The sequence below is a fragment of the Rhamphochromis longiceps genome, linkage group LG18 (genome assembly GCF_057381845.1).
Source record: "Rhamphochromis longiceps isolate RC_006_pf linkage group LG18, R_longiceps_female_GT1.1, whole genome shotgun sequence".
NCBI lineage: Eukaryota > Metazoa > Chordata > Actinopteri > Cichliformes > Cichlidae > Rhamphochromis > Rhamphochromis longiceps.
The window spans coordinates 32535026-32553981 of record NC_140574.1 but is presented as its reverse complement, the minus strand read 5'-3'; the positions used below and the strand labels follow the sequence as shown (position 1 = coordinate 32553981).

The 18956-nt window shown below is 42.7% G+C and overlaps 1 protein-coding gene across 1 annotated transcript; it reads right to left on the bottom strand.

The window, feature by feature from the left end:
• Positions 1-7732: 7732 nt before the first annotated feature.
• olfml2bb (olfactomedin-like 2Bb) lies at positions 7733-18212 on the bottom strand. The gene is made up of 9 exons (XM_085390048.1): positions 17528-18212; positions 16282-16554; positions 16057-16164; positions 14525-14686; positions 14156-14375; positions 13604-14020; positions 13076-13252; positions 11473-11669; positions 7733-9271 (listed from the first exon to the last, which is right to left on the bottom strand). The coding sequence occupies exons 1-9, from the start codon at positions 17780-17782 to the stop codon at positions 8876-8878; spliced, it is 2205 nt and encodes a 734-aa protein (XP_085246174.1). The 5' UTR covers positions 17783-18212; the 3' UTR covers positions 7733-8875.
• Positions 18213-18956: the final 744 nt, after the last annotated feature.

Sequence of the window (18956 nt, the reverse complement as noted above, 5' to 3'; positions counted from 1 at the left end):
AACACGAACACAGTGTACAGTCGAGTTTTAATAGCTTACTTACAACTGGGCTCGTTACCTCTCTGGGGACATCTCAGGCCCTCCAAGGTTTGGAGGCCTATCTCCCCCCACCACCACTTCCCCTGCCAGTGGCGGACTCCCTCAGGTATCGGTGCGTTGGTGGTTCTTTGTGTGTGGGGGTGGGCGTCCGGGTACACACCGGCTCACTCCTTGGCGGCCGCTTATTGGGGCTCGCTCAGGCCACTTCGGAGGTGGGGTGCCCCCGGCCTCTCGGCCTGGGGCTCGGTCACTCAGGCACAGCTGGCTGCCGGCGGAGCTCACGGGCGCGTCACTGCAACTCCCCCTGGCTTCTGCTCCGCGGCTGCTGAGTGAGCCCTCATCTGGGACTCTCCTCAGCTCTTTCTGGGACAGTGGCGCGGCTGCCCCTCTGTTGGTCTTCCTTGGTCTCTTGTGTTCTGGGGGCCTCTGGATGTCTGGAGTTTTGATCTCCTCCATACCTGCTTCATACCCTGGAGGACCCCCACACTCCCTAGCAGATCGTTACATGGAGAAACCTTTGGAATGCAAGCATGCTGATCCACACAGGTATGCACACAGGTGTACACACGGGTATTCACAGACGCGGACTACAGCTTTCTTGGCTGCTGCCTCAAAGCACATTGTGCGCTGTCTATCTTGCGTGCTGCACAATATCGTTTATTATTTAGTATCTACTGATATCTACTGCTAGCTAGTTTATTGTGATGGTGCCGTTTTTTTTACTATGTTGCTCTTTGTTGTTTGCTTTCTCTTCTGTTTTTTTTCTCCATACAGGTGACCCAGGTGTTTTTATTTTTTTATTTTTTTCTTTCTTCCCCCCTTCTCACCGTCTCTTCTCCCCTTTGGTTTTCTTTCTCTCCCTCTCTTTCTTTCATTCTTTCTCCCTGTCCTGTCCCGTGTGTAGCAACTGAAAATGAAATAAATTCATAATTATAATAAAGGTCAATCAAATGGACCAATATGGCAAGGCCATGATGATCCACTTGGTAAAATAAATCCGCTTGGCATCTTTCTTGGCCTTAAGACAACAATTCTGATGGCTAAAGATCCAAACGGGACACACACAAGTAAAAAAAAACAAAAAAAAAAACAACAACTGGGCTCGTCAGGCTCTCTTCTTGGCTGCAGTGGTTATTATTATGTTTACATGCTTCCAGCTCCCGTTTTTGCTCGATGACAACTCGTACTTTTCGACTCTCCTTTTTCTCCCACCTCGCGTTCACAGACACATAACGAGTATGGCAGTCCATTCTCCCTGCAGCACGGACTACACTGCCCATGATGCTACATTCTGCATTCTGCTTATTAGCTTAGCACAACAACAACAAAAAAGGCGCCCTCTCACCCAGGAAACACGCAGAGTGAGAGCGTCACCCTGTAACCATGGCAACCGCAACGCTGCCGCCTGGAACTACTGTCAAACAAAACCGAAACAGTCCTGACCTGCCACAATATGAAACAGGAAAGTACCGTGTACTCCATTTATTTCAACAAAGTAACTGTTGTCGCGGACCACTGGAGGGCTCCACTCACACCCAGTTCTCAGGAAGTGTTGTTGCTGTGTTTTGGAGGGAAAAGTATTCAGTTGTGTGGTGATGAGTAATAAACCAGCAGTGTTAATCGAGAGCTCTCATGTCGTCTGTGTTTACCTCCACATTGGTGACCCCTGACTCGAACATGCTGCAGTCCGATGGTGGCACTGACTCCGCTCTGGATCCATCAGCAGCCGCCAGCCCTCTGTCTCCGGCTGCAGCTACGTTTGCTGTAGCGCTCGAGCTGCCGGACTTTTGGCTTCACGATCCAACGTCGTGGTTCGTGCACGTGGAGGCTCAGTTCGCCCTTCATGGCATCTCGGCTGACGACACGAAATATCACCATGTGGTGGCTTCTTTCGACCCTCTAGCCATCCGTCATCCTCCGGGACCCACCCACCCAAGGGAAGTACGCCGCCCTTAAGGAGCTGCTTCTTCGGCGCTATGCCCTCTCCGACGCAGAGCGAGCAACTTAAAGAAGTCCAGACGCTTTTCTTTGCAAGCTCCTTTGACTACGAAGGATTATCGCTCCCTGGCTGAGGACGCAGATCGTATTCTCCTGGCTACCCGCACTTTCCACGATCTCGACCTGGTTCCAGCCTCGCCGGCGGTGCCTTCCACTTCCCCGCTGACCTGCCCAGACGTATCCGATCCTTCGCTGACGGCAAAGATCGCGGCACAGCGACGCCACGGACGGGACCTCTGTTTCTACCATCAGCGTTTTGGCGCTAGAACGTGCCGCTGCCAGCTGCCTTGCACTTTTCCGACCCTGGGACACGGGCCCCGTCAGCGCGCTGTAGCGGCCACGACCGCTGGCGACAAAGAAAAACTGCTCTTCATAGAAGAAAAACTGCTCTTCATAGAAGACTTGCGCTCTGGGAGACGTTTCCTGGTCGACTCCGGCTCCCAGAAGAGCCTCCTTGCCCCGTCAGGAGCCGACAGTTTAGCAGTGGGCTGCGGACCGCAGCTTATTGCGGCTAATGACTCTCCCATCGTAACGTTCGGGGAAAGGTTCGTGACTGTTTATTTTCATGGTCAGGATTTCCAATGGACCTTTGTTGTTGCCGCTAGCTCTGTACCTATTTTGGGCGCCGATTTTCTTTGTGCCCACGGACTGCTGGTCGATGTCGCTAACAGACGCTTAATCGATGCCCTGTCTTTTTATTCAATACCCTGTTTCACTCGTGCCATCGAGCCCCTGAATCGGGCTAATTTAGTGACTTCAGGGAATGTTTTTCAGCGTTTGCTCTTGGAGTTCCCTTCACTGACTGTTCCTAATTTCTCGAACACGGCAATGAAGCATGGGGTTGAACATTATATACCGACGGTCGGTCCCCCGGTGTTTGCACGCGTGCGCTGCCTCGACCCCGCGAAACTCTCCGTCGCTCGGGAAGAGTTTGCTGCAATGGAGCGCCTCGGCATAGTGCAGCGCTCGAATAGTGCCTGGGCTTCTCCGCTACACATGGTGCCCAAGTCAGACGGTCAGTGGCAGCCGTGTGGGGATTTTCGCCGTTTGAATAATGTCACGGAGAACAACCGTTACCCCATTCCCCACATCCAGGATTTTTCCGCCCACCTCGTCGGCACCTCGATTTTTTCTAAAATTGACTTGGTGCGGGGGTATCACCAGGTTCCCGTGCGCGCCGAAGATTTCCCCAAAACTGCCGTTATTACCCCTTTCGGCCTGTTTGAATTTTTACGCATGCCATTCGGCCTGAAAGGCGCCGCCCAGACTTTTCAGCGGTTGATGGACTCTGTCTTGCGCGGGCTGCCTTTCGTCTTCGTGTACCTTGACGATATATTGGTGGCCAGCTGTTCTGAGAGTCAGCACGCGTCCCATCTACATCAGGTTTTCCAGCGCTTGGCGGCACACAGCCTGATCGTCAACCCCTCCAAGTGCCAGTTCGGCTTGCCGGTTCTGGATTTCTTGGGCCACCGCATTTCTGCTGATAGTGTGGTTCTGTTGCCAGACAAGGTTCGGGCTGTCTCGGCTTTTCCGCGTCCCGCGTCCATTAAAGCGCTGCAGAAGTTCTTGGGGATGGTCAATTTCTACAACCGCTTTCTCCCCAGAGCTGCGCACCTGCTGCAGCCTCTCTTGCTGCCTTGAAGGGTAAAAGAGCTAAGGACCCGATTGATTGGCTCCCTGAACGCATCCAGGCATTTTCTGGGGCCAAGACCGCGCTGGCTAACGCCGCCCTGCTGGCTCACGCCGCCCTGCTGGCTCACCCGTTTCCGTCAGCGGAGATTGCGTTGACCTCCGACGTGTTGGACGTGGCGTGGGCGCAGTGTTAGAACAGCGGGTCTCCGGTGTCTGGCAACCGCTCGCTTTTTTAAGTCGCACGCTTAGGGACAGTGAGCGCAAATATAGCGTTTTTGACAGGGAGTTGCTGGCCCTGCACCTCGCGACGCGGCATTTTCGTTTTTTTCTCGAGGGTTGGAGCTTCACCGTGTACGTCGATCATAAACCCTTGACATTTGCGATGTCCAAGGTCTCTGATCCGTGGAGCGGGCGCCAGCAGCGCCAGTTGGCAGCCATTTCCGAGTTCACAATTGACATTCAGCAGGTGGCTGGTAAGTCCAACTGCGTTGACTGTCTATCCCGCGTGCTGGTTTCTCCCGTTTATGTTGGCATAGACTTTGAGACTATGGCCGCTGACCAACAGGCCGACCCGGACGTCCTTGCCCTTCGGTCTGCGCAAACAGACCTGTGTGGAACGGTGCCTAGCCTGCTCTGTGACGTTTCCACCAGCCGTCCACGCCCTGTAGTTCCCCTTTCGTGGCGTCGTCGCGTTTTCGACTCCGTACACGCCCTCTCTCATCCAGGTGTCCGGGCCTCGGTCAAGCTGGTCAGCTCTATGTTTGTTTGGCCGGGCCTTCGTAAATCGGTGAAAGACTGGGCTGCCGCGTGCATCCCATGCCAACGTGCTAAGATCCATAGGCACACACAGGCGCCGCTCGAATCCTTCCGCGTTCCAGGGAGGCGTTTTGATCATGTACATGTGGATCTGGTTGGTCCTCTGCCGCAGTCACAAGGTTTCACGCACCTTTTGACTGTAGTGGACCGCACAACCCGCTGGCCCGAGGCAGTGCCTCTGGCATCCACTACAGCAGCAGCAGTGGCCAGGGCATTTTTGTCAACGTGGGTTTCGCGTTTCGCGCCGACATCACCTCAGACAGGGGCCCCCAGTTCGTTTCCGAGCTTTGGTCTGCCATGGCTGACGGCCTGGGGGTCAAGGTCCACCGGACCACTGCGTACCACCCGCAGGCCAACGGGATGTGCGAACGTTTCCACCGGTTATGTGTGGCGGACCACTGGAGGGCTCCACTCACACCCAGTTCTCAGGAAGTGTTGTTGCTGTGTTTTGGAGGGAAAAGTATTCAGTTGTGTGGTGATGAGTAATAAACCAGCAGTGTTAATCGAGAGCTCTCGTGTCGTCTGTGTTTACCTCCACACTGTATTCTAAATACCACCTTTTTAAACGGTACATGTAACGGAATACAGTTACTCATATTTTGTATTTTAAATACGTAACGGCGGTACACGTATTCCGTTACTCCCCAACACTGTGTCTCTCTATATACTGGACTGTAGCGGAGATGACAATAAAGTTTTGTTTGACTTCAGCAGCGAGCAGGCGCACCGAGGAAAAACATCGGTGCAAATTATAAGTCTGTATCATAATGTCTGCTGTTTCTGTGTTTGTTGTTTTGTTTTTATTTTGTTTTATTTTGCCAGTTGGTTATTAGACGCCGCCCCTCTCCTCCCTGTGCCGCAAGCATATAAGCTGTGGGGCATGGCCACATATCCACATCCACAACTCCACAACTGGGGGGGAGGTGTCGTATGGATTATGTAATGGAGTAATATTATTTATTAGTGATTGAAGAACACAGAAAAAGAACAACCATAGGTTTCTCTTCAGCACTGTAGCCAGGATGACAAAAGGTTTGAGCTCTGTTGAACCAACCTTTAACCTTAACTAATAATGAGTTCATGAAAAAATTACCCATAACCATCTCACAGACGTAACACTGTGTACAGCTGCTTTAATACCATTGATATTTATTTACACTTTTTTTCTACAATTGATCTTCCTGAGTTAACTTCAGTAATTACTTCCTCCAAACCATCAACGTGTTACACCCCATTCCTACAAGACTGCTCAAAGAATTAATTAATGTTCCAATCTTAAATAGGGTCAACCTATCTCTATTAATCAAATAGGTAACATAGGCCTTCAAACTGGCAGTAATAAAAACCATTACTTAAAAAGCCATTACCTTTACACAGTGGTCTTAGCTAATTATAGGCCAATCTCCAACCTTCCTTTCACATCAAAAATTCTTGAAAGAGTAGTTTTCAAACAGCTAGCAGATCATCTGCAGAGGAATGGTTTATTTGAAGAGCTTCTGTCAGGTTTCAGAGCTCATCACAGCACAGAAACCGCTTTAGTGAAGGTTACAATTGATCTTCTTATGGCCTCTGACAGTGGACTCATCTCTGTGCTTGTCCTGCTAGACCTCAGTGCAGCGTTCGATACTGTCGACCATAATATGTCAACGTGATTAGAGCATGCTGTCAGTATTAAAGGCACCTCACTGCAGTGGTTTGAATCATATCTGTCTAATAGACTCTAATTTGTTCATGTAAATGGAGAGTACTCTTAACACACTAAGGTTAATTGTGGAATTACAATGGTTTCCTAACTAGGACCAGTTTTGTTTCTGTTATACATGCTTCCTTTAGGCAGTATCATTAGAAGGAATAGGATACAGTTTCACTGCTATGCATCTGATACCCAACTTTATCTGTCCATGAAGCCTGATAACACGCACCAAATGCAGCAATGTCTTAAAGACATAAATTACCTCAAATTTTCTGCTTTTAAATTCAGATAAAGTTGTAGTTTTTGTACTCCACACTAACAGTCTTAGAAATACAGTATCTAACCAGATGTTAACTTTGAGTAGCATTAACTTGGCCTCCAGTAACACTACGAAGAATCTTTGATCAGAATATGCACATATTAAAAAAATACGTAGGACTGCTTTCTTCAATTTTATCATCTTATCCATTCTTTCACCCTTAAAATAATCTCTAAACTTTTAACCTCTCATTCGCTTCCAACTTTTTTTCTTTTTCTTTTCCTTCTTTTTTTCTTTCTTAACCAAGTCCTATTTTGGTAGTCTCTTTTTTGTTTTCTTTGGTATAAATATAAATAACCTTTAAGTGAGTGTAATTGCAACCCAAAGATTTTGATCTCCATGAGAGCCCTTCTCTATCGTTCTTTTGTTTCTTTGTTTAAAGTTTTAGCTCAGTGGTATTTTAGAATGTGTATCTAGATACCACTGTTATCTTTAAACTAGACATTATGCATTGCATGTTTAAAGACTACTCTGTCAGAAGAGAGCATCCTTAGCATATGACTTCTACTGTGAGTGTGTGTCTATTTGTGTGGTCTCCTTGCTTTCAGGCGTTTAGAACAAGTCATTCAAAGTGGTACAGAACACACACACACTAACGCATTCACTCAGTTTGGCAAGTCTGTAGTGTATGTGTATGGGCGTCTTTCTTCTGCATCCTGCTCAGTGGTCACTTACCACACACACTCCACCACCACATCAACATGATGGTTATATAACTTTTGATGTCATCTCCACTGATGTTCCACTGAGTTTTAGTGGAATATTCCTGCTCAGAATTTATGCATTTGAAATCAGCTTGGACTTAATGTCATTCACTTATCTTTAACGTTTTTCAAACAATTTTTTTTTCTAAATTTCATTTCTTTCTTGTTACAACTTTGCTGTGCACACACATACTTTTTCAGCTGGTAAGACTGTAGAGCAGAGATAAAGAGCTGGCTGAAATGAACCAGATTGGAAGAACAGCAGCAGTGAGCAGTGCATCACCCTGTTTGTACCCATGTGTGTTTCTCTAACATGTAGCAGGTCTGATGTGTGTCCCGAGCATTTCCAGTTTGAAGTTCAACAGCATCTGGCCCAGGGTTTATTTTCCATCCTGTGTTCCTTCCAGTGGCTCTGCTGCTTCCAGGAAAATTTAATCATACCTCACAAATAATGCCCACAACAGGATACAGAGGCACACAGAGAAGGAGAAAAGTGAGTCAATGACACTGAAAAACGTTTGAATCGTTTTATTATAAATGTACAAACTCCTAGTTAAGCAGTCAAAATTCTTGCCCTTGTCCTATTTTGGTTGTAAAAAAAAAAAATACCCAGACAAGTTAAAAATTATTTTACCACTTCTATCAACAATGGGAAATACATTAAAAGGACAAACAATAAAAATTTTATCACAAAGAAAATAACAGGCAATTACTTCAATACAAAATCTGAAAAAAAAAATCACTGGTTATACTGGTTACATGGGGCATATCATATGCAAATCTGCTTTCATTAAGCAAAGAATTTGAAAAGCTGTATTTGCTGTATTTGAGGCTGATTTGTGTAATTTTGACTCTGTGTAGATTAAAGAAAGTTCAAAATAAATTTAAACTTGTTGACCTATTTCTTGTTTTTTTTCTCTTTTAAGTCATTAAAGATGTATGTTGTACAATCATTCCACTCTGTAAAAAGAGCAGTTCAAAGACATCTTGAAAAGCCCCAAATTACCATAACATTCATGGTCATTATGAGTAAATATAAACCTCTGCCCAACTTACAGTCCCTTACTGTTTCCACATCCACTATAACCAAAACAATTGTTGCTTCTGATAAATCATTTTGCCCAGAAAAGGTTATAAGACCATTTCCAAACAAAATGAAGTCACTCTACGGTGAGAAAGATTATTGATGTGGAAAATATTCAAGACATTTGCCAATTGTCCCAGAAGTTAACATCCCAGCAATTCCCCCTAAGGTCAGATCATACAGTGCTCAGAGAAATTGCAACCAAAGAGCTACATCTCAGAACCTACAAGCCCTAATTAGTATGTTAAATGTTACAGTTCATGACAGTGAAATAAGAAAACAATTGAACTAGTATGGATTGTTTGAAACACTGCTGCCAGGAAAAAGTATCTTCTTCTTCATGTCACCCAAGATACAATACAATTCTGCTTTTCTTGTCTGCAAGTGCTGTGTCCGACAGTTACTGACTTAAGTGCGTGCACATCAGAGCAGTAACCCAGTGACCACACAGTGTTTAATTTATCCACAGTCTTTTCGAAACAAAACACAGACGGAATATCTGTTCAGTTTTCATATTTCTTCCATCCTCGGCTTTGTTTTGACTCACTGGACAAACTAAATTGCCAAATATTCATCTAACCATCTGCCCATTATTCTAAATAAGCAAAAATGACATCATACATCATCTGATGACCATTATCCCATGAGTACAGTTTCTTGTCCAGTGGACAATAAGCCAGCTGGGAGTTATGTGCATGCATGTTTGTGAACGCCAGGCTTGGCACTGTGTGCGTAAGCGTGTGAGTGTCAAATGCGTAGGTCACGTTTGCATAGCGACGCTCCATACTATCCACTGCATAAAGCACACCACATACCAAGAAGCTGTTACCGTAACGACCTCTTCTGAGACCTGTGCGAAAGGTCTGTATTGGCTGAAGGTCTCGAGGGTGGAGGTGGATTAGCAGGATAACTTCCTGGTGGAAGCCCTCTGTGTCCAAAGCAGGGTAAAGCAGCCACAGGCCGGACTCATCTACCGCAAACTCAACCTGCAAAATACAGAAGCTCAAGTTTGTATGACTTTTGCATCTTAAAATAATTTTAGACTGCAATCTTTCAGGTTGTTGTTTTGGTTTTAGAACCTAGAATTTTACTGATCTATTCATTCCCACTGCAGTTATTCATCTGCAGCAGGCAGCTGTTTACATACTGTTCTTAGCTCTCCAGACAGCAGATTAAGGTAGATTAAGGTAGTCCTTGCTGGTGGAGATCAAAAACAGATTTAGAGAATCTTTAAAGAGATTTTAAAGAGTTTAAAGAGAGCCTAACTGGCTGACTTTTCTTTCTAACTACAGTTGAGGCCAAAATTATTAGCCCCCCAGGAATTTTGGAACATTTTGCTAAACTTTTGCCCAACGTTTGCAGCATTGATGAAACTTGATACATTCAAACATTCACCAGTGCGATTTAGTAGCTTTCGGTACATTTTGTAATATAAAATACCTTTTTAGGTTTGCTTCATATCAAATATAATAAAAAATGGGGAGGTCAAAAATATTAGCCCCATGTGAATGTTTGCTTTCAAAACGCCTAGAGTAATTAACCAGTCAGCTTTGAAACCACATCTGTGCAGTCAACTGGCTTCCTAACAACATTCAATTGGCATAAAAAGGGTTCAAGGAACAGGGCATGAGAAGAACTACTGTTACTGGCCATGCCAAAGATAAAGGAAATAATTCTGGAGCTCAGAAAAAAAGATAGTAGAGGCTCATGATAAGGGGGAAGGCTACATGCCATTTCCAAGCAATTCACAGTGTCTAGAACTGCTGTATGTTGCATCATTGCCAAGTCCAAGGAGACAAATTCTGTAAGAAACAAACCTGGCCGTGGCCGTAAGTTCAAGATTTCAAGAACCCTGGAGACGAAAATAGACACAGATGTCAGCAAGGAACACCTGCCAAGACGATTGTTACTGACCTGGCTTCTTCTGGAGTTGATGTTTCAAAGAACACAGTTGTGACGGCTATTTATCATGGTGAACTTCAGGGGCATCATCCCAGAAGAACACTTTTACTCAAAGAGCTGCACATCACAGTCCGACTGAGGTTTGCCAATGAACATTTGTAAGGTAAAGATCAGTTTTGGAAGTGCTTTGATCTGATGAGACTAAACTGGAACTGTTTCAGCACATAGTTGTTGCTTATGTTTGGCAAAGAAAGGCACAGGCCTTCAACCCCAGGAACACAGTTGGGAACATCCTGCTGTGAGGCTGTTTTCAGGCACAGGGAGCCTTGTTTGGTTGCATGGCATCATGAAAAAATAAATTATGTTGACATTTTGAAAGAGAAAATGCAGAAATCCGCTCATAGTCTAGGCTTAGGTTGTCGCTGGGTCTTCCAACAAGGCAATGACCCAAAGCATACATCAACATTAGTCCAACAGTTCCTCAAGGGTACCAAAACCAAGATCCTGGAGTGGCCCGCACAGAGCACAGACCTCAATCCTATTGAGAATCTGTGGCAAGTGCTCCAAGTGAATGTCCATGCTTGGAAACCATTCAATTTGGATGAGCTAGAACAATTTGCAATGGAGGAATGGGCCAAAATCCCTCAGAAGACCTGTGCAAACCTAGTAATGACCTACTCTAAGAAATTGTTGTCAGTTGTGGCTCAGAAAGGGTACAGTATATGACTATTAATGGCCATGGGGCTAATAATTTTGGATGTCTCATTTTTGCCCTTTCTTGTTTTAATTTGGTGTATCAATAAAATATCCTAATTAACCTTAGTGGACATTGTTGTTTTGGAAACAGATACACTATACAAAACAGAGACTTGTTGTTAATGGTCATTTTCACACTAAAATCGCACACACACATATAAACATCCACATTCCAACATATACACATCCACATTCCAATGTATGGAACATACACCCACTGATGTATATAAATAAAGACCAGGGCAGTGGCAGAGCGCGAGTGCCTGAGCCCTCACTCCCGTGCGGGTGCTCTGTGACTGCCCTTGCTGCAAGTAAAACTGTGTGTTTCTCCTCTCTGATTCTCAGCTGAAGAAGTGTCTTAGAATACATCTCTTGACAGAAACAAACCACAAAAGTGATCAGTTTAGTAATTTATAATGTTCCCACACATAATTTTAATGATGCTTGAAAGACTTCTAAATGTTCTTGTTTAAATCATTATGGAGTACTTCTTGGGCCGTTATTTAAAAATGAAAGTAATGAGTCTTACTTCAGTCTGTGTCTTGTGAATTTGCTCCTCCAGTAAAGCATCGTGCAGTGTGGTCCACGCAGCCACATATCTGTGCCTCAGGTCATATCTGATAACGTCCCTGCTGAAGGCTCGATTATAGTAGAAAGCTCCATTAAACACAACATGGCCTGTTCCAGTGAAACTGTAAGGTAGCTTGTATGAATTACTTGTCTGACCTGAACAGGAAGGACACACAGAAAATAGATATGCACAACCTTAATGATCATCAAACTAAGATATGTCCATCATGTAGAGAAAATATTTTACTGCAACTGATTGATTGATTGATTGATTGATTGATTGATCATACTTTATTCATCCCGAGGGAAATTGGGTTAATAAACATTGCAACGATTTTTACCTTAATTAATAACAGTATTTCAAATGGTTAAAAATTTATTTTGTTTTCTAATAACACTAATGTTGAGACTAGATTATTTTTGTTTATAATGTTATGCAATAAATCAGACTGTATTTTATATTTCATATTTGGTTTCACAATTATCCTCTCATTTGTACTGTCTTATAATTAAAAGACCCGCCTCCACACCCTTTAAAAAACAAACTTGTTTCCAGGCTGTGGATGATCTTTGTCTTTGTCAAGAAATTTTTTAAAACTATTTCAGCTTTTTAGAAACATCTTGGTTTCAAGCATCCAATGAAGAACAACAAATATGATTTTTGTCAAAGCCTTGTGATTAAGTAATCGTCATTAGGATATTGAGCTAAGTAATTGTCATTGTAAAATTTCCCCAAATTGAGAAGCCTTATTTTCTAAGGCAGAAAATCCCTGCAATATCCAGGAGAAGACAAATATTACATGCTCGTGCATCAAAATGATGTTCAGGCTAACTTTTCATCCAGATGCAAAGGCGAAGGCAGTTTTACATCACTGCAAAGGGACAGCTATGGTAGATGAATGCCCTTTCCTGAGCCTGGTTCTGCTGGAGGCCCCTTCTTGTTAAAATGGTGTTCTTCCTTCCCACCGTCACCAAATACTAGCTCATAATGAGCCGTATGCTCATCAGGGTTCTCTCTAATAGTGTCTATTACATGGGCCTTTCCTTACAATATGAAGCACTTGGAACAACTGTTGTTATCTACTGGCACTACACAAATAACCATTAATTTAAACTATTTTTACGTACTTTATGAAACCTCATTTAAAATGAAATTGGCAACCAAGATTTAGAGGATTAAATATAAAGATCATTTGATTGTTAAGTATCTAAACTTTAACTCCTAGACCTGGTAATATTGAAACACAGGTGCTAAAATGAATTTCGCAAGTGTATAGCATTTTACCATACTCGTGTTCAGCTTGAAGGACCTGATTCTAATCCATGAATATTTTTCTAACACATCCATTGTGTGTGAAATATTGTTTCCTGTTTTTCTGGTTTTTTACTTTTACGGATCTTCATGTCACTGTTTGTTCTGTCGTTCAAATATGAAATGCATTTGTCAGTGGAATCTGTTCTGATTGCTAAAACATTGATAGAACTTTTATGAGATTAATTAGGGTACCTGACACTGTTTGAGATTAGAAGATAATTTTTTTCACAAACACAAACCTCTGTACCTAATTTGAAGGTGTCCATGTCTCGGAACTCCAGTAGGTTGTTGCCATAGTGACCACTAGTGAGGTAGATGACGTTCCCATGACCACGAGCATCTCTCATCCAGGCTCCATCACTAAGGCCATAAGTATTTTTCTGGACCGGTTCAGAGATGCTGGCTACTGTGTCCTTACACACTCCTGTAAAAATACACATTAGGTGTCAGTAAGGATACACCTACTACCAGATGAGGTATTACAATACGCCGATCAGCCAAAATGCTATAATTACACCTTTCTAGTAATTATTTTGTCTGTCTAATATCTATAAGACTAAACAGTTATGTTGAAAAGGGAAACTATTGATAGAGACCAAGACCACATTTTTTTATCAGGCTGGGAAGCTGAAACTGAAGGCATTTTAACACAGGATTTTGTGAGATCTCCCTCAAGTGGCCACTGGAGCCCTGGAGGTTACCATTTCATTTTTATGAAATAATCAACATTATTAGCTTCATATGGAAATGAATAGGTTCATTAGTCTTACTCTACCTGGCTTTTTGGTAACCACTGGTTGGTCAGCGGGGCTCTCTGTCCAGCTGAGGCGGCTTTTGGTTCTTGAATGAGGCGCTGAGGTGGGAGCTGCACCAATAGGTGGAGTGATATTGGTGTCTGAGGGTGAAGTGGTATACTGGCTGACAGGCGCAGTGGGGTGAATAGCAGTTCTGGTAGTTAAGGATTTTTGGGTAGTTGCCGTTGGGTTTGGAGTTGTTGTGGAGGAGCGAACTGGTTGGGTTGCAGTTATGGTTTGTTGGCTGGTAGATGGGGGAGCTGTTGGTGGATGGGATGGTGAAGATCTGGTCAAAGGTATGTCTTTGAGGTCTGGCTTTATGGTAGTTTTTGAAGGCCTGTTAGGTGGCAGCTGCTCAGACACCTGCAAATCCACTGATGATTTTGTGGTTACAGAAGCTACAAGACAAGATAAAAGAAGAAAGGGCCTTTCTCTGTAATTTTTAAAATAAATTTTACCTTTGATTAAATTAAAAAAGCCTTTAGCACATAACTTGAAAGCATTGATTTTACAGATCAATGCAATAGACTTACTGTTCTGTGCTTTGCCTTTCTTATCCTCCTTGTAGCTCTCTTCCTCTGCCTTGTAAAAGGTCACACCCCTGATGACAACAGTGTTTTTGTCTTTCATTTGCTGCTTTGGCTCTGTCTTCTCTTTGATCGGCTTTCGTGTTTCTGTCTGATTCCTGATTGGGTTCTGTTCCTCCACACCATCTTGCTGGTGGTTTGTCTTCAGCTGGCTGTCATAATTCTTCTGTAACAGAAAATTCAGTCTCGTTTATAATGAAGAGGGACTATCTATGCATGATAGCAATCTTCTAGAAGAGTGCACAGCATAAAATCAGACAAGAGTTTGTCTTGACTTGTGATCTGTTAAGATGCAGATTTTCACAAGGTTTTTACCTGCTTGTGGGCGTAGGGAGCTGCTCCACTTTTAACTCTTGAGCGCTCATCATTCAGTTTCTTTTTTTTCGGCTGGATCTTTTTTTCTTTATCCTTTTCCCTCGCTCTTTCCTTTACACGTTCTTTCTCTCTCATTCTTTCAGTCAAATTTTGTGTGAATGCCTTGAGTTCAGAAAAAGACACATGCAGGGTCAACCAACTATTTCAGGTGACATCACTTTGCACTTAGTCTGGACTCTGTGAATATACAAATATATATTTTTAGAAGTCTGGATATTCAATTCAATTTTATTTATACAGCGCCAAATCACAACAGTCAAGACGACTATCTTACAATCAAGACGACTATCTTACAATCTATTATTGTAAGGTAGACCCTACAATAATAAATACAGAGAAAAACCCAACAATCATAGGACCCCATATGAGCAAGCACTTTAGCGACAGTGGGAAGGAAAAACTCCCTTTTAACAGGAAGAAACCTCCGGCAGAACCAGGCTCATGGAGGGGCGGGGCCATCTGCTGCCACTGGTTGGGGAGAGAGAAGTAAGACAGGATAAAAAGCATGCTGTGGAAGAGGGCCAGTGATTAATAACAGGTATGATTCAGTGCGGAGAGGTCTATTAAAACATAGTGAGTGAGAAAGGTGACTGAAGAAGAAATACTTAATGCATCATGGGAATCCACCAGCAGCCTACACCTATTGCAGCATAACTAAAGGAGGATTCAGGGTCACCTAATCCAGCCCTAACTATATGCATATCAAAAAGGAAAGTTTTAAGCCTAATCTTAAAAGTGGAGAGAGTGTGAGTATGAATGTTATCTGTCTCTCTGGTTCAGTCCTGTGTACCCTGCCTCTGACCCTAAACAAAATCACAGAAATATTTCTTTAATAGTAAAACTTCTATGGCTTAAAGACAATACCAACTATATATTTTTTTTCAATTAATTGTAAAAATAAGCTATTCCAGTATTGCAGTACAGCCATCCATGTAGGGGTATCATATTTCAAGGAAATGTCCAACAATCATATTTCTGATATTTAAAAAAAAAATGAATACATTTTGTTGATTTTTGCGGCTCACAGACAACAAACTTTACAAGTGTAAGTGAGTGACGGGCATTTGCCATCCTTCTTTTCCAGTGAGCTACTTGCAGCATTATAGTACAATAGTAGTGACACAGTCAAATGTAAACGCAAAAGTAGCCAACGTGTTTTCCTTGGAAATTTTAAGTAAAGGGAAATTGCAACAATGTCAAGAGTTTAGAGCACATAACTGGTATACTAGTATTGCCCTAAAGTATATGATATGGCACAGTTTAACATCCAAGCACAGTCAAAGAGCAAGCTGACAGAGGATATGAAGAAGCAAAAGTGTTTAGTTTTACTATTTGTTTGTGTTAGCAGGTCTGTCTACCTTTGCAAAGCTTCTGCATTAAAAATATATACATGCTCTACATAAGAGTATGTACTGTATACAAACTATCAGTTTTGATTTTTAATAGGTGATTTTTGGACAACATGTACTCACCTTCTCTATGTTGTCCACCCTGGTCAGTAGCTTGGTGGTAACAGAATGGAGCTTTAACAAGTCCATTCCATACAGAGAGACTTCCAACAAGTCAATGATAGTTGCCAGCTAAACAAAATCAAGAAATTGTTTTTTTTTTAAATTATTATTAGTTAAACATCTTCCTGCTCAAAACTAACTTAACAGTGTATCATCAGTAACCAGAACACATGTATATGTTTCTACCTTGATGTCATCTTTGCTCGCTTCCTGTAGTTTTTTAAACCTGTACTCTCCCTCGCAGGGATTGACAGCGGAAGGTGGAGCCATGCACACACACTTCTTGCAGTCTGTTCCTTTGGTAATTGTCTCTACAGTGTAAAAATCCCGAGATGGTGATTTTAGGTCACTTTCATGGACATGGCTGCAGTCGGATCGCTTAATTGGTCGAACAACACAGCGACACACACAGTCGGACCCTGAAGACACTGTTTTTACTTTGTCGTAATCTCCCAGCAACTGAAACAGAGGCAGAAAGTTGTCTTTCTCAGTATATTTTTTCCACAATATAGGCCAGATAGCAGGAAACCTGAATAAATAGTGAATGTAAAATTAATAGTATATTATACTATACTTATATTATAATTTATTTAGCAGAAATGCAGGAACTAAAATCAGAAAAAGAGTTGAAATGTCTGACGATATGCAGCTGCAACAGTGGTGAGCTGTGTGGAATGAAGACAGCTATAGGCATTTACAAACAGGCCCTCTTTGGTTTGGACCACTTACAGTTTGAGGATATTACATAACCAACCACCAGGGGGATGCAAACTTTTACCATAGTGTACACTCACACACACACACACACACACACACACACACACACACACACACACACACACACACACACACACACACACACACAGCTCTGGGCTTGATTTACCATGACAGTATGAGGTAAAAGGAAATTTCCCGTATAGTTAAACTTTTGGAATCGCTGTGTCAGAAACAACCCCTGAAATCCAACTCAAGATGGAAAACGAGAGGTTCAGGGTTCACTGTTTAAAGCAAAGTAAGTCCTAACAGCACAAGTGCTGTGGGATCTCATGTGGTTTTCCCTTGGTGAGGTAGATGGAAAGTTTTGCTGAGGTACTAACTGCTGTTACTCAGTTGAAGTCTCCTGGAAGAAGAATTAAGCAGGTCACAGGTCATGGATTGAAGTTTTAGTTTTTATAATTTGCATAAAAGAGCATGGCTTTGCAGAACTTTACTTCAGTTCAGTCAAATGTAAAAATAGGTCAAACAGCACATCATCTTGTGCTTTTAACTTTTAAAACGTTTTAAATTTGATAACTGCCTTAATTATTAAAACTAGGAATTTCTGTTCTCCAAACTCATTCGCAGTATGTGAATATACATAAACTTCTTTGTCAGTGTAGTTTAACATAGAATACAATTAATCATAAAAAGGCGCACATTATAGTTCACAAACCTGGCTTATTATATTCTCTTGGTTTTCCAGCTCGTCCTCCAGAGGCTCGACAGTGGGTTGGAACTGTGGAACTCTCCCCTGAGTGGCTTTCTCCGGGAACTGGTGACTACCCTCTGCTTTGCTTGTGGAGTTGGCATCTTTAATCGGCCTCAGCTCGTCGGTTTCAGCTAGCAGCATCTTCTCCCGAATGCTTCCGTCCACCGCCAGGCTTCTTACAGCACAGCAGAAAATCAGCAGTGAAAGTCCGCGCCACATTTCTGCACAGCAGCTAAGGATAAGAAGGACTCTGTATACAAACTAGTCTTTATCAGGTAGTTGTAGCCAAAAATTGCGGAGCAAGTACGAATGAATAAACACCCACGCATCAAACGGTGCAGTAAATTACTTCACTAGAAAGTAGGCTTATTGTCCGGGTAAAAACGAGTCCATAAAACGGTTTAGCTTGAAAAAAAAAGTACTCAAACTTAAAAAAGAAAGAAAGATCTCGTGTACTTGTTATTTTTTTTTATGAAGACTCGTATTAAAATAATTGTTGTAAAAGAAACGAATTAAAAGCTAAAATAATAATAATAATAATTTTTTAAAAAAGGTTGCTTTAACTCGGGTCAGTGTGACGTGTCGCCGGTGAGCTGAATGGCACCGACGGACCTCAACACCGGCCCCAATCAGAACTGGACTAACTGCGCTCGAGCCTGAGCCTGAAGTGGGAGTGGGACAGATGGGCGGGGAGGGAGAGGGGAGAGAGAGAGAGCAGAAAGGCTCCAGGTTGAACACTTAACATTACACACAGCTTACTGCAGCTTGCCAGCCAATCAAAGTAGCCTAACTGGGCACTGCAAAGGTCCCGAGCGGTTTATCATGTCACAACTGTTTTTGCTTTACCAGTAAACCTCACGGTATGTTCACGTTTAATAAGGTTCCCATTAAAACCGATGTCAAACAATTTTCTTACTATTAATGTCTCGAAATATACTACAAGGTATTTAGTTTAACCAGAATATCTGAAAACGGATCTGCTTATTGTAACAAAAACTATTAGAAATATAGAGACTTTTTTCAAATTATATTTTAATATTTATATAAAAATACGTCATATCGTATATGAAAAATTATACAAACAAGTTAAACTATTGTATCATTCCTAACTCTTTGTGTCTTTCATAAACACATGGCCATTAGAATGTCATCAAATATACACCCATCCGTTCACTTCCGCTTATCCATTTCAGGGTTGTGAGTTGGACTCACGAAAATGATGTGCATGATGAAAAGGCACTTTCGCTGTAGTAGGGAATTGTGCTTTTTGTGATTGTCTTCCATGTACATGCTGTTCAATGATGTTCATATTAAGTATGGACAAAATTCTAGGTCAGTGTTTGAAAAAGTAACCCCTATGAGCCACAAACTCATAAGACTGCAAACAAACTCT

Bases quoted from the DNA above. Each gene is read 5' to 3' on its own strand.
- olfml2bb (XM_085390048.1), bottom strand. From the start codon at position 17,782: ATGTGGCGCGGACTTTCACTGCTGATTTTCTGCTGTGCTGTAAGAAGC. The intron at 16,555-17,527 runs GTTTGTGAACTA...CCTCTGTTTCAG, and splicing joins AAGAGAATATAATAAGCCAG to TTGCTGGGAGATTACGACAA. The intron at 16,165-16,281 runs GTAGAAACATAT...GATTTTGTTTAG, and splicing joins CGAGCAAAGATGACATCAAG to CTGGCAACTATCATTGACTT.